This window comes from Lygodium microphyllum, chromosome 29 (assembly GCF_053477565.2).
Source record: "Lygodium microphyllum isolate KBCC chromosome 29, Lygodium_microphyllum_v1.1.10, whole genome shotgun sequence".
NCBI classification, from domain to species: domain Eukaryota; kingdom Viridiplantae; phylum Streptophyta; class Polypodiopsida; order Schizaeales; family Lygodiaceae; genus Lygodium; species Lygodium microphyllum.
In genome coordinates, this window is record NC_141163.1 from 122685864 (window position 1) to 122711227 (window position 25364).

The 25364-nt window shown below is 37.2% G+C and overlaps 1 protein-coding gene across 1 annotated transcript; it reads right to left on the reverse strand.

The window, feature by feature from the left end:
- Window positions 1-4697: 4697 nt before the first annotated feature.
- Window positions 4698-11941, reverse strand: LOC148011099 (uncharacterized). The gene is made up of 2 exons (XM_087671962.1): window positions 11580-11941; window positions 4698-11448 (listed from the first exon to the last, which is right to left on the reverse strand). The coding sequence occupies exon 2, from the start codon at window positions 11446-11448 to the stop codon at window positions 11089-11091; it is 360 nt and encodes a 119-aa protein (XP_087528088.1). The 5' UTR covers window positions 11580-11941; the 3' UTR covers window positions 4698-11088.
- Between the last annotated feature and the right edge of the window lie 13423 nt (window positions 11942-25364).

Here is a 25364-nt window from a genome sequence, read left to right on the forward strand (position 1 = left end):
TAGAAATGAAGCTTACTTCAAGCTCTTCCAAAGCCCTATCCTCCTCGTCAAGGTCGCAGCATGTACAGCGCGCGCAGAGTGGACGAACAGATCAGGCATAGATTTCGTCAGCAGCCACGAATTTCGACAACTTGTTGATCAACAATGTGGACAATTTTTGTGCCAGGAGGGAGCACCCTAAGTAGAGGAAGATATGTCTAGAAGAGAGTTCATGAAGATATGCTCTACAGAGAGAGATATGAAGGCTCCATGGAGGGTATGTCCTGTAGGTCATAGTTGAAGACTATGGAAGTGACTGAGAATTTTCACAATGTTGAGCTTCAAATAGCCAAATGTCATGGATTGATGTGATACAGGGAAGCTTTGTGAGTTGGGGAACACTTTTCCAGAAGGAAGCTCCAAGATATTTGACTTGTGGAGAGAGATATAAGCGACTCAATCTGACAGGGTGTTGCTGGCTATGGCTGCCATGGAAGCTCAAGTGAAGGTAGAGTTGAGAGATGAAGTCATGGGATGAAACTGAGCTGACTAGAGGTTAATATGAGCTGAGAGAGAGAAGAGGAGAGCTAAGACGAGCTGAGCCATGCCCGACTGGGCTCTGATACCATGTTGAGAAACACGGATCTAGAGCATGGCTATGGTGGTTCAAAGACGGGAAGAAGACTCATGTAGACATCGACTCAGACACTGACTGTCACACAAGTGAATTAGGTTTCAAGATTGAGACTTGAACTCATAAACACAATCTTGTGTGTGGACAATGACACTGACACTTTAGTGGAAGGAAAAGAGTACTATCATTGCATTAAGAAAAGGAAGCAAGTACAATGCTTTATAGGAAAGTAGGAAACTGTAGTAGGCACCACTGTGCATATGGGATAGGTAAGCCTGCATGTCCTTGGCCCTGAAGCTCCATACAAAGAGGCTGTTAGTGAGTGTGATTGTTGAATCTCAACATCCCCATGAGGAGACAAAAGAAGAAGAGATTATTGATGTGCAACTCAATAATGATAGAATTTCCAGACTAAGCGAAGGCCCAAAATCTCCCAAGTCCACACCTTCATTGTTCAAAAGAAAGAAAAGGAAACAATAGTAGTAGCAAGAAACTACTACAAAAGCCACAAAAATAGAGCCTATGGATAAAAGCAAGAAGTCAATAGCCTTGTCATACAAACAATCTATACATATTTCTAGAGATACTTCTCCTAAAAGTGCTAAGCCCAGGGACGCTTCCAAAAGTTCCAAGGATTCCAAGGAAAATTTACCTCCAACTGCTTTGCAGTAGACAAAACTCGGTCCACCAATAATAAAGTGCATGATGCCCAAATAAAAGTGGAAACAAACAGTCACAACCATTAGTTGTGACTATATGCTTGTCACATTTGACAAGGAAGGGAGCCTTTGAATAAACATAGAAATCTTGAAAACACAAGAAATCCTATACTCTTCCAATCTTACTCATCTCACATTGAACCTCTAGCCACATTAAAGCCCAAAGCAACCAATCACAACCCTAAAGGAAATGGCAATGGAGTAAGCTTTCTTAGAAAATAGGAATATCATAGAGTGCCTTATGGAATTGGATACTAGGTTGAAGTTTCTTGCACACATCTACATCCACATTGATATGGGCATGTTGCCTAAACATGAGGAATATCTAGTATAGCTACTAACATGGGAGGAGCAAAAACATCTTGGCGAGCACTACAATGAGTTTTTAGACAATCTCATGTAGCACATCTCATATCAAAAAGCTAAAGAGCATCGCTTAACCATTATATTCAATGAAGTGTGCTACCAACTAGATCCAATTGAGATAGATGATTTGAAGCAACAATCTAATGGACAAAGACAATTTGAGAAACATTGGTTTAACAATTGAGCTTCAAAGAAATCAGAGGCTAGTTAATGATTACCTTGGAGGAGCGATGAGCCATATGGCGGTCTCAAAGAGACTCAATGTATGTAGCCCCTAGCTCCTTTTGTGTATTTGCTATTGTTCAAGGTATGGATTTAGCTACGCCCATCCTAGAATATCCCTTACTAAAAATTCTCTCAAAAGAGGAGCTCCATGTCGCTAGCATGCTAGGACAAGGAATTGTACTATCGATGTTGCACAATATTTATCATTACTAGTGAAGTTGTCCACAACTCCTTGATGCATATGCTACACTACAATTTCCTTTTATAATTTTGGAGTGACACAAAACCATAGCTTGTAAATGTGTATATAAATCAAACATGTTTTTAATAATTGTGTAGAGATCAAAATAAACATGAGAAAACTCCACACACCCTACAAGAAATGCTTGACAAGCTAAGGTAATGAGGATCATAATCAACTCAGTTGAACTCGAGCAATTGGTACTTCTTTTGACCGAGCCTAATTAATGGAGTTTGAAGCATGTTAGCTCCATGTTCTACCTTTTCATCAAGTGAATGCATGATGATACATGTGATTAAGCTAGTGGATCAAATGTTCCAAGCCACCAAGGACTATTGTTTCCTTTGAACAATTACCAAAAGTAATACCAAGCAGCAAAGGCCTATACGAAACACTTCCTCGAATGAGACTTCAAAGACCACATCTACAAATATCATCCTCCATGTGCAAGTACACCTCCATAGGCATTCTCTTGGCGATTCTCTCTTTCCACAACCAGGGCCCAATACCATTAAGAAGGTAAGTTTCTATCAATGGTGAAATTTCATTCATTGATCAAGCCTCAATCTTCAGGATATCGTGCCTCAAGTTCCATGAACCACTCTACTATTACTTCTTTGATATCATACCATGTTATCCTTCTTAAAGCCTTCTAAAATCTCTTCATCTTGCAATTACATTCCCCTTATAGAGGTTGGTAAGTTCTCTTGTTATCACACTGTATTTCAAAATAAAGAAAAGAATTAAAAAAAAAAGAAAAACAACACTACACCTATGGATCCTCAAGTTAGGTATGCCCGGTGGCCTCAGTTGACTAGCTCTGTCCCTAACTCCCTAGCCCACTTTCTATTCCCCCACATAAACTTAGGGCACATCAAGCGTAAGACACACCTAGGTAGCATTGGCACCTATGGTTAAACCTATCTCCTTGAGTTATTGGCACAATTTCTTCAATACCTTCCGAATCTCTCACTACCATGACAATATAAGAAGCATAACAATTGGTAAGTTACTTAAGATCACTCCATGCTACAATGCCCACTCAACATTTCAGTCTCTAGTCATTGATATATCATAACAAAAACTCCACCATTACATCCATAATTGGGAGCATTATATGCCTCACAACAACTTGAGGTTCTCTTCATATAATTCCCCCTTGACTCCCCTATCCCTTAGCAATGATAATACTTCCTATCACCTATCCATCAACCAGTGCCCTACTTCATTTATGATCGATAAATAGAACCCATAATTTTGTCTTCTAATTGTAATAGCCTATGTAAGCACATGAGCTCACATAATAATTGCACCACAATATATACACAGATTGGGTCCTCAAGCACTCTAGCTTTTTCCTAGAGTTTGATCCATCTCCCAATCCATCAATATGTCCTATGCATGTAAAATAAACTAGTACTCCCCTAGGCAAAAAGCACAGTGAATCTCATAGTTTGTAATTTCTAGCTCGAGCTAATATCTTCCACAGTGACCAACTTCAACCATTCCATTCACAACCAAATAGTACACATCTAGAAAATCCTGATCTTAAGAGCCCCATCTAATCCCAATTATCACTTCTTTCTTGACATTCAATGAGCAAAAAGACTCCAACCCCACATCAAGCTCTAAGCAACTTCAATGTACAAATCGAGTCCAATGACAACCACTACTCTCCTTACAATGGCCCCACAATTGTCCCATGACATTCCTTCCCTTTAGTGGCCCAAGGTGCCACATGCTACCTCTAATGAAGAGTGCCATGGGATTGGCACTTGGCAATCAGAAAGATGTAGAATAGAAAACCAACTAGCAAAGGTGACTCAAAGGTATCAAAACCAAAGAGAAGTACAAATCAGGCAAAAGGCATAAGGCATGCAATCATTTTTTGTCAATATACATAGTCATAGAATTAATTCTATTACATAATGTGCAAGAGAAGGTAAGGTAACAAGTTTAGACTCTTGTGGATTCATTCGTTATTGCTATCATGTGGTTTGAGAGAAGGGCAAATAGAGCAATGAGCATGAGAGATGTATCGACTACGTAAGAGGTAACCATTGCCAAATCGAGCGTAGTGCTTAAAACAATGGGCATCTTGTCAAAATCTAACACTCAAGCTTGTGAAAGCTCTGATTTTGTGTGTGTGTGTGTGTCTGCATACACACACATGCACACACACACATACATATGCATACATATACACATACACATTATTAGTTCAAAGAGTATAACTATATTTTATAGGTAATAAATGTTAACATTATAGCCCCATAATATTGAGTTGGCAAAGGTACATATAATGAGAGATCAAGATGATGGTCATGTACAAAACGGGAGGTTAGAGAGAGAGAGAGAGAGAGAGAGAGAGAGGGCGGGTTGAAAATCTTTTATGCTAGTCAATACCCCCTTTCTTGCATAATAACTTTTCATCTCTCTCTCTCTCTCTCTCTCTCTCTCTCTCACACACACACACACACACAAAATGTGTTTGGTATTAAAAATTTTCAGACCCTCCCTCTCTCTCTCTCTCCTCTCTCTTCCACAAAGTGATGGAGAGAGAGAGAGAGTAAGAGAGAGTTTTATATCACTTGTGTATATATAATATAATAAGTTATTATGATTGAAAGGGGTTAATTGAACCAATTACTCATTTGTGAAATATACACATGTGAGATGCGTAAAGAGAGTTCAAGGTTAGTCATGTGAAATTTCTCTAAAATTCATCCTTGAAATATGCAAGAATATAGGCTATATGTGCTTACAGATATGTTAGAAACATGCACTCAAGTTGACAATTAATAAGTTGTGATCCAAAGACATAGGAATACATGTCTTATATGGCATTCTTGTCCATGCAAACCAAACCAAGTTGCCATGAATGCATGCACAATGTTATTTTTCTCTCCCCCCCCCTCTCTCTCTCTCTCATTGAGCGTAGAATTCACACTTTTTAAGTCAATTGACATCCTTTCTTAGAACCACAAGAAGTAATTTAAAAATGTGCAAGCTTTAATAACGTCTTTGTTTTTTAACCAATATTTTGTGAGGTTGCTAAAACCATGTACAAGTAGGAATTACAAGTTATTGACGGAAGATTTTCTACGATCCTTGCTTTCACAATAGTGCCAATGAAGATCTTGTACAAATAGGTTGCATTTTTCACAATTGGGATGAGAATTGAAAGTGGAAGAATAATTGAGAAAAAAAAAAGAAGTTTGATTAGGCACATGATATTTAGTTAGATGACTTAATGAAAAATAATATTCACAATGAAGATATCTTTTATGGTTATGAAGGCTATCAGAATTCAATAGTTTTCTACCGATTGACGTTCTTCTTGCTACTGTAACAAATAATTTAAAAAAATTGCATGTGCATGCATGCCCATACACACATGGAGAGAGAGAGAGAGAGAGAGAGAGAGAGAGAGAGAGAGAGAGAGATGGCGGTGATGGTGGAGGTGGTGGAGGTGGTGGTTGCTATTGCACCAAAGGGGAACAAGTGTACTACATGGAAATAAGGGGATTGCTAAAAGAAACTCACTGAAAGATTCACTCCAAAAGCTCATGCCTTGCCCTTCCCTCCCATGAATGCATTCATCAACATGAAAGCCTACTCATGGCTTCATGAGCTTCTCTCACCACCATTCTCCAACTTAATCAGCTCCCCTTCTCTCTCTAAATTCTCAGTGGAAAACATGCCATCTATCACCTCTAAACTTCAAATTGGCATGTCTTCTGCTATGGACACATATTCAAACGTGAAAAGATGAGATTTATATCTGTTGTCCAAGCTGTCCACACTCAATGACATATCCAAGGTCAAACATTTTCATGCACTATGATTACCTATCCCCTAGATTGGAACACAAAATGTGAAAAGCCCTTTATTAAGAAACCCAAATCGAACTTTACTACAATGATCCCCTTGCTCTTAAAATCGTGTCAATTAATACCTTCATATATAAAACTACTTGTAACTTTCAAACTGCAACTTAGATCACTAAGCTTTCTGTAGGAAGAATATAGCCCTGATTCCAAATTTCAACTCTCCTAAAGTCATCAAGCACAAATATAGAAGCACCAACTTCTATCCAAACATATCACCCCTATCTCCTTCTATGAAGGGTGCATTTTGGAGAAAGCCAAAAACTTTCCTTATCGTCATTCTCAATTTTCTACTTACCAGTTACTTGAGCTAATGCACTCCAATTTATGTGGCCCAATGTAATCCACATCTCTCATGGGGAACAAATACTTCTTTCATTGATGATTTTTCCACGTATACGTATGTCTACCTTCTTTTACAAATAAGATAGTCCTCTTTGTCAAATTCCAAACCTTCAAGGACAAAGTCAAAGCCAAACTTGATCATAAGATCAAGCTGCTTCATATTGACAATGGCGAAGAATGCATCAACACTGAATTTAATAGCTTCATGCAAGTGAAGGCATCCATTGCAAAATCTCTATTCGTGAGACCACCCTCGACAAAATGGCATGGTTGAACACAAAAACCAAACTTTGATGGAGAGCATGAGAGCTATGATTTCTCTAGCAAAACTCTCCTATTCCTATTGGAAAGAGGCTATTGCAACCATGGCTTATGTGCAAAATCACATGTCATCTTCTAGAACCCGAATTGCACACTCTATACCCAAATGGAGTATCGTCTTCTACAAACTAGAATTGGATGCCCTATACCTTGAGATATAATAATCCACCTTAGCTATTTCACTTAAAAATTTATGGTTGCATTGCTTTTCTTGTGCTTGCAAATATGCCACACAAGTTCACCCCCAATAGCACACGCATTGTCTTTTGCAGTTATAGTGACCACTTTGGAGTAAAAGCCTAACACCTTCATGATGCATGCACCCATAAATTTTTATTCTCTTGCTCTATCATCTCCCATAGTTTAGGACTTGTGAAGTGGCTATCCATTGTTTGGTGTGTAACCAACCTAGTCAAAAGGTAGGTCACAGAAAGCTACAACAAGTTTAAAGAAGGTGCTTGATGTCCAAACACAAGTTAATCTGGGTTTGGTGACACTACCATGACAATATACAACATAGAAAAAAAAAGGTGCAAACATGTAAGCATCATAATTAGTTGAAGCCCTAATCATCACCATGACAACCAAAGCCACCTGGAGAGGTCATGGGAGAGTAGGGGATATCTAAGCTCCTTGTTCACCTACTTGTGAGACTTGTCACCAAACCCTACTAGTACTTGCTCCAAGTTTCACCTTATCTACACCACCATTCCTATCTCCTCCTTGGCTTGGGGTGTTGGCACATGCTTTTCCTTTTCTTGCATGGTTTTTGCCCTTCTTAGTAGCTCTTTGTCATAACTTTGAATTGAACACTCACTCCTCGTGTTTGTTAAATGAGATGCAAAGACACCAATCATGTTCTGTATACCAAATTCTACTCTTGCTTGTGGCTATTAATCTTGTATAATTCACTTTTGTGTTGGTAGCTTGAAGAGAAAATGACACTTTGATATGGAAGAATAAGTCAAATATTATTTTCCTATTGAATCTCAAGTCTTGAAAGTTCCTGTTGCGACAATATCATCTCCAGGTGTCATTTTTGGTCAAGGTAACTATGCAAGTTGCCTTATATCTTTATATTATCATAATCTCTTTGCCGTCACCTTTTTTTTATACTTGTACAACTTTTACTTTCTACACCTTTATCCATTTATAATAGAAGACAAAATAAATGGCTCAAAGAATGCTTATTGACAAAGGTGCACGAGTCATAATTCATACAAAAAGAGATATAACAAGTAGTGTCAAACCTAGCCTGGAGCAATTGAGCCTCATTTTAAGTGATCCACAAAGTTGAGGCATACTACAAAGGAAATAAAGGCTATTGCATCCTCTATTTTACCTCTCACATCCAAGCTCAAACTAGTCACGTTATATGAAGATTATCACTATCCAAGGTGAAATCTGATTGTCAAGCTTAATTTAACATAATCTACACAAATATTATTCAGTCATCCATGACCAATGCTTAGTCTGGTGGGCACTCTTACTTCTCCCGCATTGTGTGCTTGGTGCTCATGAGGACTCAGTTAGAGAATGGTGTATAGAAGGTGGCCTAGAACAAGCAATGATCACCAACCTTGAGTATCCCTTAACCTTTTTTTGTCATGGTGTTTCCACTTTCAATACCTCAACCCGTGACTTTGACTTGGACAATCCCCTTAACTTTTCACTTACATTGTCACATTTTGAGTTTTCATTACATTAACCCTTGAGTTGCATTATCCTTGATCTATCATTCTCATGTCTTTCAATTCAAAGATGCTTGACATTTTTTTTGCCTTTCTTTCCATTGTTGTTTTTCACACAAGTGTGAGCATATATTATTCATCTATTTGTATCATCTACTGCAATCCCTTCAATTTAATAAACAATTGAAAATGATTGCTTGCTTCTAATTTGCTTACAATCTTCTCCATACAAACTCAAAGTCCACAAGACTTTCAAAAATCTACTTGCACTATTACAATTCAAATTGTTAAGGATATAGTTAACAAGAATCCATACAATAGGCATTAGATACTACCTTATTTACCAAAGAAGAAGGAAAATTTGAACTTTGTTATGCTCTATATTCACATGATTTACAATATATAGAAATTCCATTGAATTATTCCATTACTAAGGGTTTAGTCATAATGAGACCTAGGAGTCTATACACAACATTGATCATATTGTAATGTACTTACATAAGAGAGATAGAAATCAATATAAAAGGAAGCAAGGATAGTCGCTAGCCTCTAAGTCCCAAATTCTTCCCCTATGTGAGGGGCATCTTTGCCTCACTTCAGAAGTTCCAACCATGGAACACCTACATAATCTATAGTCATGGGAAAAGTATTTCTTAACTAGAAGTCATACATAAGAAGAAAATTACCTCAACTTTCAAGTATAAAATTTCATGCATTTACATTGCATATCTAAAGTTTCTATCATGCCCATTCCATAAAATGATAAGGTTATCACATTTAAATTCAACAAATTTTTTCCCTTAGATATCTCATAGGCAAAATTTGACCCTAAGCCATGTTCTTAGTAACCTTGTGTCACTTGCCATTTCATAAAAGCACTACTTGCTTGTGGCACATACAACTGTGATCCATCATATGGGGAAAGAAGTAAGTAGCGAGTGTAGGCTGCAAACAACTTTCATGCATTGTGTAAAATCTATAAAGTGGGAGCCAAGTAATATAAGTTTAAAAGATAAGAATTAGAAGGACAATTAGAACTTCAATTCACAAGGTTAGAGCAAGCCTAGGGCACTTATGTTACTCCTAAATGAGATGAAATTAATGATTCACAAGAATATTTCCATGCTTCCTTTCTTTCTTTGATACTTTGCAATATTCATTTGCAAATCATTTTTATTCAGATCTAATGAGCATTCCCAAGTAAGAGGCAAACATGACATAAACCCTTTGTGAAAACATGTTGGCCCACTAGATTATCCATAAGGCGCACCTCGCAATAGATACACCTCGTAGAGTAATACATGTCATATTTTTTTATTTCTTTGAAGTAATAGCCAATGGAAATTCCCCAAATATTCATCACACTTACTACGTAACTCATGATTAGCTACTTTGTCTAATATCTTATTACTTTGTCTAATATCTCATTGGTGAATGGAAAGGGATAGTGATCTCTTTTGGTTGCTACATTCAAAGTCTTAGAATCCACACATATTCTTCAATCACTAATTGTCTTTGCTTGAATAACAATAAAACCCACCCACTCTAAGCACTTTGCTAGATATGAAACATACCCTCTAATCTCCTCATGAGAAGTGAAGAATAAATTGGGATACCAACCTTCTACCCTTGGGTTAGTTCATTGCTAAGGATCTTCTATTTTAGAGTAGTGTTCTTGGCCATATGCACCTTAGAGTATAGTAACTCTTTTATGTTCTCAACCTTGCCATTTGCCTCTTCTTCCTCCACGACATGGTGTAGAGCAACTTCTTGTCCTTTCAAAAGGAGTTGTAGAACACACCTTATCCTAGCTTAGTGACAAGCTTGCATAAAAGATGCATTTTTAAAAGCCACTAGTGTAGTGACAAAAATTCTTATGGATTACATATAAGCTTCATGTGCGTTGAAGAATTGGGTGATGGAGTTGCTTTTGATATTTAGGATTTTAAAGAACCTTAAAATAATGTATCATTGAGTGCCATCTAAGGGTCCCTAATGTTATGGTGAATCATTCAATTATTCATAATTACATTTACTTTGTAAATATATGAAAATGCCCAAATATTTTTATTTGAGGGCCAATATAATGTATAGTTAATCTATTTAAAAATATTTACGTGAGTAGCTTGAAAGAAAATATGATGGGAGATGGGCTAGATACAATCAATTGGCCCATTTACCTCAACATACTCCTGTTTCACAAGGCCTTTGAACTTACACTACACAGCAGCTCTTCAATTCTTCTTTTACTTGATCAAACAAGATCTATTGCTAAAGCTCTACACGTTAATATCCCTCTCTTAACATCCCAAAGACTTGCCTTCATGACACCTTGATGCCATTGGGTGCCCGATGGAAGAAAGAGCCAATACAGAGAGTCGAGAAAGCTCGAGGGCGACGCCCCAAACCAGACGATTCAAAAGTGCAATAACATCCACGGAAAGGCAGGCAACGCGAAGAGGGGCGAAAGGGGGGGGGGCGGCAAACTCGCATGCGCTCCCCCAATTTACAAGCCTATACAACCCTAATAGGGCAAGGGCAAGGGCGGGGGCGGGGGCGGGGGCGGGCGCGGGAACACGGCTCCCAAGCCACAATTCCACAAGTTGAACCCTTGCCGATTCAAAGAGAGAGGGTGCTGCGTGTGCGCGCGTGCTTGTTTTCAAAATTGAGTGAAGAGTTATTGGGCCTGGAGCGGAAGAGGAATGGAGAGGGAGATGGCGGGGGCGGGGGCGGGGGCGGGGGAGGCAGAAGTGGAGGAGGAGGAAGAAGAAGAAGAAGAGGAGGAGGAAGAGGAGAAGGAGGAGGAGCGGGAGAGGGGCTTGTCCCACTCCTTGGAGAAGGACCTGTGGAGGCGGCAGCGAAAGGAGCCGGCGTGCGTGGTGGGCGCGCACAGGCACTGAGGCTTGGCGCCGCCGCATCTGGGGGATCTGGGACTGGGAGAGGAGCGGCCAGATTTGGGGGACGACAGGGCCGATTTAGGGGAGCCCCCGTCAGATTTGGGTTTCGTCCCCGCGTGGAGGCTGCCCGATTCCTCCATCTGTGGCACAACAAGAACACGATGATGATTAGTTAGTTATATATGTAAATATAATATGTTGTTAGTAGGTGGTGAGAGGCAGAAAGCCATAAGCAACAGGCCATGCTTGCTTGTGTGAGGCCTGAGCCTACCAGATCGAGAGGCGTAGGTAGTGGGGAAAATGTCGGGCGCGTGCCGGCGTTCTCTCTTCTGTCTGGCTATCTGTGAACAGCAGCAGCTCTCTTTCACCCGTCAAGCGCCTCTCCTCTTTGTATAGCTAAACTAAGTAGCCTTGTCTGCCGTGGGCCCCGTTTACTGCCCTTTTCTCTTGTGTGGGCCCCACTTGCTTTCACTCTATTTACCTGGCCTTCGACAGCCAATGACAGAGGCCCAGGCCGCCACAATAATGCACCCTCTACTACGCGCGCGCGCTCTCTCTCTCTTAGAAGAGTCTTAGACTCTCCCTCTAAAAGGCTCTGCTCTCTCTCTCTAGTAGACTCTTTCCTTCGCCAGGCTCTCTCTCTCTCTCGATCATCTATCATGGTATTTGAAAGGCTCTCTCTAGTAGACTCTTTCCTTCGCCAGGCTCTCTCTCTCTCTCTCTCTCTATCATCTATCATGCATGGTCTTTGAAATCTGGTTTTGACGTTTGGGGGGGTGTTTGAAATCTGGTTTTGACGTTTGGCGTCTTGCGTGCCCCCTATTGATTTTCTCTGGACTCACCCACCCCCGCCTTTGCGCGACGAGCCCCATATTGCTTCACTTGACCCTCTCCCAGTGCATGAAGCACACGCAGGCAATGGCAGTTTGCAAGCATCCCTAACCCAAAAAAGAACACGCGCTTGTAAACCGCAATTTACGGACGCTCTGAAGGGGGCAACAATCTCCTCAACCAGGAAGGCAAGGACGACCGTTTTCTATGCGCCAATGGAGCAAGGTTGTGGGTCATCTCAAGGAGCAAGATCAATCCCATTGTTCACACGTACGTAATGAGAAAGGTAGCACGTACCCATCATACCACTTCTAGAGCTAACGTCACAAGCATCCATGATAACTCCCACTAGCATACTCAACATGAATCAACTAGAACATGTCAAGGTTAGAAAGCACAAGTTTGAGAGTGAGAGCACTACATTTGTTCTCTTATTCTAGTCCACTCTTGAGATCTAGATTGGCACTTTCATAAGGTCTTCTAAAGTGCTCCACTTGTGGAAGTACTTCTCCATAACTATGAGAGAGTTAATGTTCCGCACCTATTTTGGAGGCTTTTGAAGCTTGGGTAAAAAAGAAAGGCTTTAAAAAAGTGATTTTGACCTATTGATAATCATAACTTGACTTATTCCCGGGACCTCAATGATATTTTAAGTGCACATGGCATCTAGCTCCACTCAAACAACTAGGCCCCCTTGCACTTATGTACATGTGTCCCCATTCTATCATAAACTTGGCATCACACATCCACACAAAACCCTCCCATCCCTTTGTCTACTTTTGTAATCCACATATCTAGGGAGTGGTCACGACGAGTTCGTTTGTATATGATACACAAGAAGTCTCACTCTTTCTATGTGGCACAAAAAGGAATTCACCTCATGGTCCTTGATATTTTGACTCAATCATGCATGCTTTGAAGATTTGAGTGCAACTTCCTCTAGCCAAAGTACAAAGCTAGCATTTTCTACCCGAATGCATTAGCTTCTCACATTTGAGAATCAACGTGGTGTTGAATTGTTCTCTAAGCTTGAACTTCAAAAAATTTCCACATCATTGTAAAGCTTAAGACACTTCTCCAAATCACTATTGAGAGTGACCACTTTCAACTCTTTATTTATGGACAAAAGAGAGTGGGCCTTCAATAAGCACTCACCATTACACATTTTACTTTGGGAGGGCTCAAAATGTTGAATATTTGAGGATTTAGGTTACCATATAAAACCAAAAAAGTGAGATGAAACAAAAAGGGCTAGAAATAATCAACTAATAATGATACACTTACGCATTTATGTCAAAAAGGCCCACTTTCATGATGAACTATGCACTTATTCACATATGTCAATAAGGCTACTTATATGTGGATTACATGAAAATTGTTGCTTGATGAGATTCCTTGTGCATGTAGCTTTTCTATGAGCCATCTACCGTCTTTCAAACATTGGTTCTCATTAACTTGTTTGTATGCCACTTCTTTGGTGCCCTTCTTGTCCTTTTGAAGCTCTAGCATGTGTGGTGCAATCTCCATAGGGCCAATAGATGGAACCTGAATACAGCCAACACATGGAACTCTTATATACATTTAGGAGGTGTTCCTTACAACCTTTTATATGGAACCCCTTATGTAGAAGTTGCATTCATGCGGTGTTCTTAAAACCCCTTACTAAATATGTTCTAAATAGGTAGACCCTTAATACTATCCCTCTCTAGTTATTTCTAAAAGCTAGGCCCCTTAATAGTACCCTTTTCTACATATTTCTTAAAGATAGACCCCTTTCTACAATATGTTTACAACTCTCCACATACAATGAAGTAAGATGTCTACTTTTGTGACAAATGAGCTAACACTTCAATCCGTACAAATACATATGGAGCTTTTTCATTCCTAGTATATAGTTTAATAGAAAGTTACAATGGGTGTTATCGTGCCTAGAAAGAATACCTTGTAAACCTTGTTGTTGTTAGCATAGTGTTTGATCATCATGGCTTCAAAAGAATCACTATCACATGCACTCTACATTCAAGTAATCAATTTTATTGAACATCACATGCATATTTTTCATAAAAACATGAAATTGTGAGCCTATGTTTCAAGACCAACACTATTATGGACTAAATAAAAGTAGTTGTTGCAAAAGTTTCCTCAAAAGGTGCCATTTGAAGGAAGATGTAAGAAGATCCTCAAGCATAATGAAATAGATGACTATATGTTTCTCTTGAAGATGTTAGAATGCTTTATTTTGAAGACGCTTATCACAACTACTAAATTACACCAATGAGCCATAGCCCAAATGGTAGAGGTGGGTGCATGAGTTTCTATTGGTCAAAAGATCAAATCCTCCCAGCTATTGTGCGATGGCTCGTGGAACTCGTCGGCGAAAATCTAGTAGATTTAAAATAGCCATTATGCACACATTTAAAAGAAAAACAAATACTATAATTTCAAGAAAGTTGACCTACTTTTTGGCCCTACATGTTTAGGATTAATAAGTTTGAGACCTTGTCATAAAATATGTTTCCTTCAAAGTAACCTTTCACATGCAAGTGATTGTAGTCTTTGAGAGTTCAATTTAATATGGCCTTTGTATTTATGGAAATACTCAATACCTTAAGACATGTATATAATACTTTGGTTTCAAACTCAGTGACATAATGTAAGAAAGTGACAACATGCATGTCTACTTGAGCTAATAATGCAATACAATCATGAAGAAGCATCTCCACTACTCATTACCATCCAATAATTTGCAACTTTTTGTTTCTTCAACTCTAAACAATAAAGTTTTGATGTTGTTGAGAAATTTTATTCCAATCTAGTTCTCATTCTATGAGATGAATACATCTACCACCCAACCAAATAAGTCATCTCTTAAGGCCAAAGTGTAACTTTCTAGCTCTAGCTATGTACATCCTCATTTGATCTCTTGCATGGTTGAATCTTTGTCTTATTTCCTTTTTACAACATTACAAACTTAAAAGTATATCATAGCTTCACATGTGATGAATGAGAAACAACATCACTTTGTCCTTACAACAATGTATAAACCTGTGTACACCCTAGGGATATGTACTTGTGTGGGTATCCATCTTACTACTATATTATTTTAGCTATAGGCTCGGAAAGCCTCGAACCTCCAGAGGGCTTCCCGAACCTACCCCCTTTTCCAAACCTCATTTCTTTAATCAAAACCCCCTCCCCTCCTCTCTTTCTCACGTGTAATATCTCATTTTTAAAACCCCCATCACCTCCCTTTTTTAAATTAAAACCCCCTCCCCTCTCTCTCAGTTATAATCTCTCTCTTTCTTTTCCCCATCCCCTTTTTAAATAAATTCCTTCCCCCTCCCCTCCCTCTCTCTCATGTGTAGGGTCGAGGTTTTCTCTCTCTCTCTCTCCTTTAATTAAATCAAACTTCTTTTTAAATCATAAGTTTCTCTCTCTCTCTCTCTTTCTCTCTCTCAGTTAGATTAAACTTTTTAATTAAATATTTTATTTTTTTAATTTAAAGTTTTTCAAACATAGTTTTTCACACACTTTGAGAAGGAGATAGAATAAAAGAGAGAGAGAGAGAAGAAGGATAAAAAGAAGAAGACGGAGAGAGAAGGGGGAGAAAGAGGAAAGATAATAGTCTTTTTTTAATTAAACATTTTTTTCTCCCCCTCCCCCCTCTCTCTCATACGTAGGGCCTAGGTTCTCTCTCTCTCTCTCTCTCTCTCTAAGATTAAACTTTTTAATGTAAACTTTTTGTTTAATTAAAATAAAAGGAGAGAGAGAGAGAGAAATATACAAAGTGCAAAAAAGAAAGAAGAGGTGAGGGAGGGAGAGAGAGAGGGGGGAACAAAGAGAAAGAGAATTATAGAGAGAGGAAATATAAAATTTAAGAGAGAGAGAGAGGAAAAGAAAAATGGAAAAGAGAGGAGAGGGGGGAGAGAGAGACTGAGAGAAGAAAATGAAAGAGAAAATAAGAAGAGAGAATTTGAACACAGTGAGAGAATTATAGAGAGAGAAAAGATAAAATTTAAAAGAAAGAAAGAGAATTATAGAGAGAGAAAATATGAAATTTAAGAGAGAGAGAGAGAGAGAGAGAGAGAGAGGAAAATAAAAAAGGAAAAGAGAGGAGAGGGGGAAGAGATAGAGAGAAGAAAATGAGAGAGAGAAAATAAGAAGAAGAAGAGAAAGAATTTGAACACAGAGAGAGAATTATAGAGAAAGGAAAGATAAAATTTAAAAGAAAAAGAAAAAAAACGTTTTTTTAAATTAAAATAAGGAGATATATATATATATATATATATATATATACAAAGAGCAAAAAAGAAAGAAGAGGAGAGGGAGGGAACAGAGAGAAAGAGAATTATAGAGAGAGGAAATATAAAATTTAAGAGAGAGAGAGAAAGAGAGGGAAAGAAAAAAAGAAAAGAGAGGAAAGAGGGGGCAGAGACAAAGAGAAGAAAATGAGAGAGAGAAAATAAGAAGAAGAGAGAGAATTTGAACATAGAGAGAATTATAGAGAGAGAAAAGATAAAATTTAAAAGAAAGAGAAAAGAAAAAATTTAAAGAGAAGAAAAAAAAGAAAAAAGAGAAGAGAGAAGGAAAGGAGAGAGAGAGAGAGAGAGAGAGAGAGAGAGAGAGAGAGAGAGAAATAAGAATAAGAAGAGGAGAGAGGAAAAGAGGAAGAGATATGGGGAAAAAGAGAAAAGATAAAAGAGATGGGGAAAAAGGGAAAAAGAGAGAAGAGAAAAGAGAAAAGAGAAAAGAGAAAAATAATTTTTTTTTTGAGAGAGAGAGAGAGAGAGAGAGAGAATATATAATTTAAAAGAGAGAGAAGGAGAGAAGAAAATGATAAAATTTAAAAGAGAGAGAGAGGGAGAGAAGAAAAAAAAGGAAAATTAGGAGAAAGGGGAGAAGAAGAAAAGGGGAGAGAGAGAGAGAGAGAGAGGAGAAGAGAGAGAATATAAACATAAAGAGAGAATTATATATAAGGAAAAGATAAAATTTACATACTTTAAGAGAGACTGGGGGGGGAAGAAAGTGAAAGAAGAAGAAGAAGAGAGAGAGAACATGTAGAGAGAATTATAGAGAGAGAAAATATTAAATTTAAAAAGAGAGAGAGAATAAAAAATAAATGAGAAAGAGAGAAGGAAAAGAGAGGAGAGAGAGAGAGAGAGAAGAAAAGTGCAAAGAGAAGAAAAGGAGAGAGAGAGAGAGAGAGAAAATTAGACATAGGGAATATTGGGGGGAGAGAGAGAGAGAAAGGAAAAAGAGGAGAGAGAAAGATGAGAAATGGATTGTTGAGCGAAGTTGCCGTGCTATCACTTCGCTTGCCGCTTTGAGGTAGCGAAGCTGCTATGAAGCGGCCTAGCATTCTGTGTGTGCAAAGCGCGCGCAGAATGCTAGTTATAGTTAAAGGAACTCTATTAGTTTCCACTTCCTTATGTGGGCTAGTCCTTGATAACTGTTAGTATCTATACTTAATGGTGTATACAGCTAATGCGCTGTATTAGAGCAATAGATTAGTTGCATTTTTCTCAAAATAGTCATAGTATTTATCATAGTGAATACCTCCCAAATATTCTAAGACTATAACTATATGGCTTGGTTGATATAATGTTCCCCTGTACATCTATACTACATTATTATTTGAGCTACGTTCGAGAAAGTGTCGAACCACCACAGTGCTCCCGAACCTAGCTCCCAAACCAAACCAAAGTGACCATTTATGTCACATGATTGGAGGCAGAAGGAAAGGTAAGTGACCATTTATGTCACATGATTGGGGGCAGAAGGAAACATGGTCTCCTTCCACCACCTTCTCTTCTCTTCTCCTCTCACTTTCACTCTCACTCTCACTCTCACTCTCATGGGACAAGAGGAGGTAGGCCAGCAGGCAGTAGGCAACAGGTCAGTCCTCTCTTTCTCTCTCTCTGTGTGGGCATTTTTGTGTTCTCTCTCTCTCTCCATTGCTGGTCAGTCCTCTCCACTGCCCGTCATATCTCTCTCTCTCTCCACTGCTGGTTAGTCCTCAGAACCATGCTTCTCTCTCTCTCTCTCTCTCTCTCTCTAACGCTTCAGAGTAGACTTTGGCGAGCTCTACGCTTCTCCGTAGAAGTATTACTTCTCTCTCTCTCTCTCTGATGGCCAGTCGTCAGAGAGAGAGAGAGAGAGAGAGAGAGCTTTGACGACTGGCTGTCAGAGATAGAGAGATCTCTCTGACGATTGGCCGTTAGAGAGAGAGAGAGAGAGAGAGAAGTATATTGAGAGAGCGAAGAAAATTTTCGGGTCGCCTGCTGTCCATCATTACTGTTGGAGAGGAGCTCATGAGCTGCAGACATGTATTGGGGTGTGCAGAGCTACTGGAGCTATTATAAGCTGCTGCCCAAGTCTGGGCTGTAGTACTGGTTATAAGAAAAAAGGGTTAGGACACGCTTTGAGTGTTTTTTGATGCTTCATATGTATTGCATAGTGTCTTTCAATTTCTTTTCCAAAAAATGCATGTGTGTAACCTATTATAGTGGGCATGGCAAGGACTAGAATTGGTATCTATCCAACCTTATATGCTTGGTACATGTTTCTTGAGATGTATTCTTCGTGACTAGATGCTACAACCATGTTACACAAGTATGAGAGAGAGAGAGAGAGAGAGAGAGAGAGAGAGAGAGAGAGAGAGAGAGAGAGAGAGAGAGAGAGAGAGAGAGAGAGAGAGAGTGTGTGTGTGTGTGTGTGTGTGTGTAACTCGATGTAACATATTTTGCAGCAACTTGAGTTGAGCAATGATACTATATTGTAGTGTGTTTTAATCTTTATGTTGCTTACTTATAGACAAGTCATAGATAGGATGGCAAAGACATTAAAATAACAAACTTGCCAAGACTTTTGAAAATGATGTTAAAAGTAGCTTCTATTCTTTACTTAACACGAAACTGATTTAGACATAACAATACGAGTCAAGGAACACAAGTTTATACTAAAATGGAAGGAGAAAGGCCATGACCAAGGAGGGAATGGTAATGGTGTATTATTGGAAGTAACAACGGAGTAGATTAAGCAACATAATGCTCAATCCAATACTATATTAACATAAAGGATACAAAGATATCATATTATCATTGTATGTGTAAACAAGTGATTAAGTCTAATATTGAAATCTTCGGAGTTACTTGGACGAGATATCTATAATTATTCAGAGAGAGAGAGAGAGAAAGACCCATTAACATTAACATGAGAGAGAGAGAGAGAGAGAGAGAGAGAGAGAGAGAGAGAGAGAGAGAGAGAGAGAGAGAGATTAGTTTTGGTTGTTTGTGGTTAGTTAGTTTATTTAGTTATTTTATTTTATATAGTTATTTAGCTAGTTTTGGTTATTTTATTTAGTTAGTTAGTTTATTTAGTTAGTTCATTAGATAAGTTTTGGTTGTTTACTTAGTTTAGTTAGTTTATTTAGTTAGTTGATTAGATAAGTTAGTTTAAATTATTTTTGTGTGTTATATATGGATTTAGTTATTTAGTTAGTAGTTACTTCAGATTGTGTGTTAGTTACTTTAGATATAGTTTAGGGTTAGTTTGTTTTTTTGTTTTAGTTTATATATGTGTTATGGATTAGTTAGTTAGTAAGTTTTACCTTAGATTAGCTGCTTAGTTACTTTAGATTGTGTGTTAGTTTAGGGTTAGTTTGTTTTTTTGTTTTAGTTTATATGGTTTAAATAGTAAGTAAGTTAGTTAAATATAGTAAGTTCGTTAGTTAAATAGGTTGTTAGTTAGTTTGGTTAGATTTGTGGTTAGTTTGTTTTTTTGTTTTAGTTTATATATGTTTGTTTGTTTAAGTTCTAGTTGAGAGAGAGAGAGAGAGAGAGAGAGAGAGAGAGAGAGAGAGAGAGAGAGAGAGAGAGAGAGAGAGAGAGAGAGAGAGAGAGAGAGAGAGAGAGAGAGAGAGAGAGAGAGAGAGAGAGAGAGAGAGAGAGGTTGCTTTGCTTGGTATGGTTTAATTTATTTGTATTTTGGTTTATTTTGTGCAGTTTGTTTGTGAGAATTGGTATTTCAGGTCGGTGATCTCTCTCTCTCTCTCCTCTCCTCTCTCTCTCTCAGGTTGTAAATGTGTTTTGATGTATTTATTGGTTTAAATAGTAAGTTAGTTAGTTAAATAGGTTGTTAGTTAGTTTGGTTAGATTTGTGGTTAGTTAGTTTAGTTAGTTTTGGTTGTTTACTTAGTTTAGTTAGTTTATTTAGTTATTTAGTTTAGTTAGTTTATTTAGTTAGTTGATTAGATAAGTTAGTTTAAATTATTTTTGTGTGTTATATATGGATTTAGTTATTTAGTTAGTAGGTTTTACCTTAGATTAGTTGCTTAGTTACTTTAGATTGTGTGTTAGTTTAGGGTTAGTTTGTTTTTTTGTTTTAGATTATATGGTTTAAATAGTAAGTTAGTTAGTTAGTTAAATAGGTTGTTAGTTAGTTTGGTTAGATTTGTGGTTAGTTAGTTTATTTAGTTAGTTATTTAGTTTATTTAGATTTTTTATTTAGTTATTTAGTTAGTTATTTAGTTTAGTTAGTTGATTAGATAAGTTAGTTTAAATTATTTTTGTGTGTTACATATGGATTTAGTTATTTAGTTAGTAGTTACTTTAGATATAGTTTAGGGTTAGTTTGTTTTATTTAGTTATTTAGTTAGTTATTTAGTTTAGTTAGTTTATTTAGTTAGTTGATTAGATAAGTTAGTTTAAATTATTTTTGTGTGTTATATATGGATTTAGTTATTTAGTTAGTAGTTACTTTAGATTGTGTGTTAGTTACTTTAGATATAGTTTAGGGTTAGTTTGTTTTTTTGTTTTAGTTTATATATGTGTTATGGGTTAGTTAGTTAGTAGGTTTTACCTTAGATTAGTTGCTTAGTTACTTTAGATTGTGTGTTAGTTTAGGGTTAGTTTGTTTTTTTGTTTTAGTTGATATATGTGTTATGGGTTGCTTAGTTACTTTAGATTGTGTGTTTTGTTTTTAGTAAGTTAGTAAATAAATTGATGATTGATTAGTAAGTTAGTAGGTTTTACCTTAGTAGATAAATTGATGATTGATTAGTAAGTTTAGTTGCTATAGGGCGAGTTAGAAGAGATTGGTTTGCTTGGTATGGTTTAATTTATTGGTATTTTGGTTTATTTGGTGCAGTTTGTTTGTGAGGATTCGTTGTCTAGCTAGTATTCAGGTCAGTGATCTCTCTCATTCTCTCTCTCAGGTTTTAAATTTGTTTTGATGTATTTATTGGTTTAAATAGTAAGTTAGTTAGTTAAATAGGTTGTTAGTTTTGTTGGTTTACTTTAGTAAATTTTTTACTTTTAGTTAGTTTGGTTGGATACGTTAGCTCATTAGATTGGTTAGTTTAAATTATTTTTGTTTATTATCTATTGAATAGTTTAGTTAGATTGATTGGGTAGTTTAGTTTGGTTAGTTAGTTAACTTTAGTTTAGTTAGTTAGTTTTGTTTATGGTCGTGTTTATTTAGTTTATATATATATATATATTAGTTTAGTTAGTTTGTGGTTAGATAGTTTAGTTAGTTTTGGTTGTTTATTTAGTTTAGTTAGTTTATTTAGTTAGTTATTTAGTTTATTTAGTTAGTTTATTAAGTTAAATAGTAAGTTAGTAGTTACTTTAGATTCTGTGTTAATTACTTTAGATATAGTTTAGGGTTAGTTTGGTTAGATATGTTAGCTTATTAGATTAGTTAGTTTAAATTATTTTTGTTTATTGTCTATCGAATAGTTTAGTTAGATTGATTGGTTATTTGTGTTAGTTTGTTTTTTTGTTTTGGTTTATATATGTGTTATGGGTTAGATAGTTCGTAGGTTTTACCTTAGTTTAGTTTGGTTAGTTAGTTAACTTTAGTTTAATTAGTTAGTTTTGTTTATGGTCATGTTTATTTAGTTTTGAGAGAGAGAGAGAGAGAGAGAGAGAGAGAGAGAGAGAGATTAGTTTAGTTAGTTTGTGGTTAGTTAGTTTAGTTAGTTTTGGTTGTTTATTTAGTTTAGTTAGTTTATTTAGTTTGTTTTTTTGTTTTAGTTTATATATGTGTTATGGGTTAGTTAGTTAGTAGGTTTTACCTTAGATTAGTTACTTAGTTACTTTAGATTGTGTGTTATATATGGATATAGTTTAGGGTTAGTTTGTTTTTTGTAAGTTAGTAGATAAATTGATGATTCATTAGTAAGTTAGTAGGTTTTACCTTAGATTAGTTGCTTACCTTACTTGGTTTAGTTAGTTTAGTTGGTAGGTTACTTTAGTTTAGAGGTTGGTTAGTTAGTGCATTGGTTGGTTGGTTAGGTGTATAGAGAGGGAGAGGGAGAAGTAGAGAGAGAGGGCTAGTTGAACTTTGGCAGTATTAGACATGGGAGTTTTTGCCGTTTCTAAATTTCGAATAGTTTAGTTAGATTGATTGGTTATTTATGTCAGTTTGTTTTTTTGTTTTGGTTTATATATGTGTTATATGTTAGTTAGTTAGTAGGTTTTACCTTAGTTTAGTTTGGTTAGTTAGTTAACTTTAGTTTAGTTAGTTAGTTTTGTTTATGGTCGTGTTTATTTTGTTTTGAGAGAGAGAGAGAGAGAGAGAGAGAGAGAGAGAGAGAGAGAGAGAGAGAGAGAGAGATTAGTTTAGTTAGTTTGTGGTCAGTTAGTTTAGTTAATTTTGGTTGTTTATTTAATTTAGTTAGTTATTTAGTTAATTTAGTTATTTTATTTAGTTTTTTTAAAATTTTGGTTTATATATGTGCTATGGGTTAGTTAGTTGGTAAGTTTTACCTTAGATTAGTTGCTTAGTTACTTTAGATTATGTGTTATATATGGATATAGTTTAGGGTTAGTTTGTTTTTTGTAAGTTAGTAGATAAATTGATGATTGATTAGCAAGTTAATAAGTTTTACCTTAGATTAGTTTTTTACCTTGGTTTAGTTAGTTTAGTTGGTAGGTTACTTTAGTTTAGAGATTGGTTAGTTAGTGCATTGGTTGGTTGGTTAGGTGTATAGAGAGGGAGAGGGAGAAGCAGAGAGAGAGGGTTAGTTGAACTTTGGCAATATTGGACATGGGAGTTTTTGCTGTTTCTGAATTTCAAGAATATTTTATATATCCCTCAAGGCTAACGCGTGCTTTTTGTCCAGTATGGAGGCTTCTATAGCAAACAAGAATATATCTATAGAAGATATTATACAATGCACTCCTAACATGCAAATGAATGTACGCAAAATAAAGGAGGTCACAAGGAAGAAGGCCGTTCGTCGTGCACTTAAGCATGTTGCAGGGCATGATAGTTCCATTGGTTCCTTGAGGTTTATTCGTCGCTTGGATGGGATTGAAAAGCAAATGAAGACACTATTTCGGCGTCAAAAAGCTTCGATTTCAATTTCTGAGAACATTGGTGACCATCTACAGAGGATTGAGAGAATGTTGGAAGAGAAATATGAAGGGCACCTTGCTGATGGAGTAACAATACATGGCGAGTTAGAAGAGATCAGGGGTTATATAGGTGACATTTATGAACATATCCAGAAAAATTGGTGGCCGCGTACTGGATCTTCAAACGATCAAGAGGAGAAGTTGAAAGATATTCTTAATAGTGTAGGTCATATAGAGGATGGAGTATGTGAGTTGATCGCACACAAGAACGAGAGCTTAGTTGCACCGGAGAACATTGCTCTTGATGTGCAACTTACTTCTTTGAAAGTTTATCTTAATAGATTTTCAGCAATGTTAACGCAGATGAATCGTCGTGCAAGCTCATCTTCTAGCACTAGAGATCATTGCCCTTGATATGCACTAGAGAACGTTGCATCTTTGAAGAGTGGTTCACAATAGTTTTTTGGCAATGTTAACCAGTGCTTATTTGCTGTGGTTTTCTTGGTATATGTAATTCCTACAAGACTTCTTAAATGAATTGTTTGATGAAAATCTTCATTTTGATATGCATCGTATGTGCCTTGCAAATTATAAAACTACTTTTAAACCATTTTAATAGTCCCTCTTTCTCTCTGTTTCTCTATGTTTCTCTCGATTACTAAGCAATTTTGCTAATGTACTTTTGTAACTTAGATTGGATTAGATATATAGAATGATTGCAACTTTGATATGTTGGGACGTTTTGTATAGTTTGGTTTTGCAATTAGGGTACATATGCCTCCCTCCCTCCCTCCCTCCCTCCCTCCCTCCCTCTCTCTCTCATACTTGGGTGGCTTGTGTGTTCTTTCATGCATTTGGGGTTTGTGGTTGCAAATGTGAGTTGGTAAGTTATTGTGTGTCCTATGGGATTGACACCAACAATAAGTATTTCGAGACTGGGGACACCTTTCTATATAGGACATATTCTTTTCTCTCAAGATTGTGTAGATGTACGTGAATGAAGATCCATTGGCAAGGCCTTTAGGCAATGCGTGGTTGGTACTCGGTGAGTGCCATGTGTGCATGATAGCACCCATGTGTAGCGTACATATATACTTTCATGCATTTAGGGTTTGTGGTTGCGAATGTGAGTTGGTAAGTTATTGTGTGTCCTATGGTATGGCACCAATAAGTATTTCGAGAATCGAGACACCTTCCTATATAGGACATGTTCTTTTCTCTCAAGAAGATTGTGCGGATGTACATGAATGAAGATCCATTGGCAGGGCCTTTAGGCAATGCGTGGCTGGTACTTGGTGAGTGCCATGTGTGCATGATAGCACTCATGCGTAGTGTACATATATTCTTTCATGCATCTAGGGTTTGTGGTTGCGAATGTGTCTATCACTTATGTCTTGACGTTTGGTGTGCAAATAGCTTTGAGATTTGTTTGTTGTGCGACTCTTATGTTCTATTTGAAGTTTGGTGTAGCCATGGAACAAAGCGAAGCCATAGGAGATATTCCCGATGTAGTGCTTTCGACTCCATTGAATGTAGTGGATTCAGTTGAATTAAACAAAATGGCAACGACATCATCTCTTCGACGCTTGCCAACTTGGAGCTATTCGCATGGGTATGGAAGATAACTTCTTTAATTGTGATTGCATCAAAGTGTTACTATATATATTATTGGAGATGATTGTTTATATGTTTCATTGCAGCCAACGTATGGGCTCTAATAGGATGAATGTGCGAAAAATGAAAGAGGTGGCAAGGGGACAAGAGATGCATGTTGCTAAATGTACAAGAGCTACAAAGATTCGAACAAACACGAGGGCTACTTCAGGTGCTTTGGACTTTAAAAAACTTGAGGCCAAGATGAA

Coding starts and splice junctions, on each gene's coding strand:
- LOC148011099 (XM_087671962.1), bottom strand. CDS start 11,448: ATGGAGGAATCGGGCAGCCTCCACGCGGGGACGAAACCCAAATCTGAC.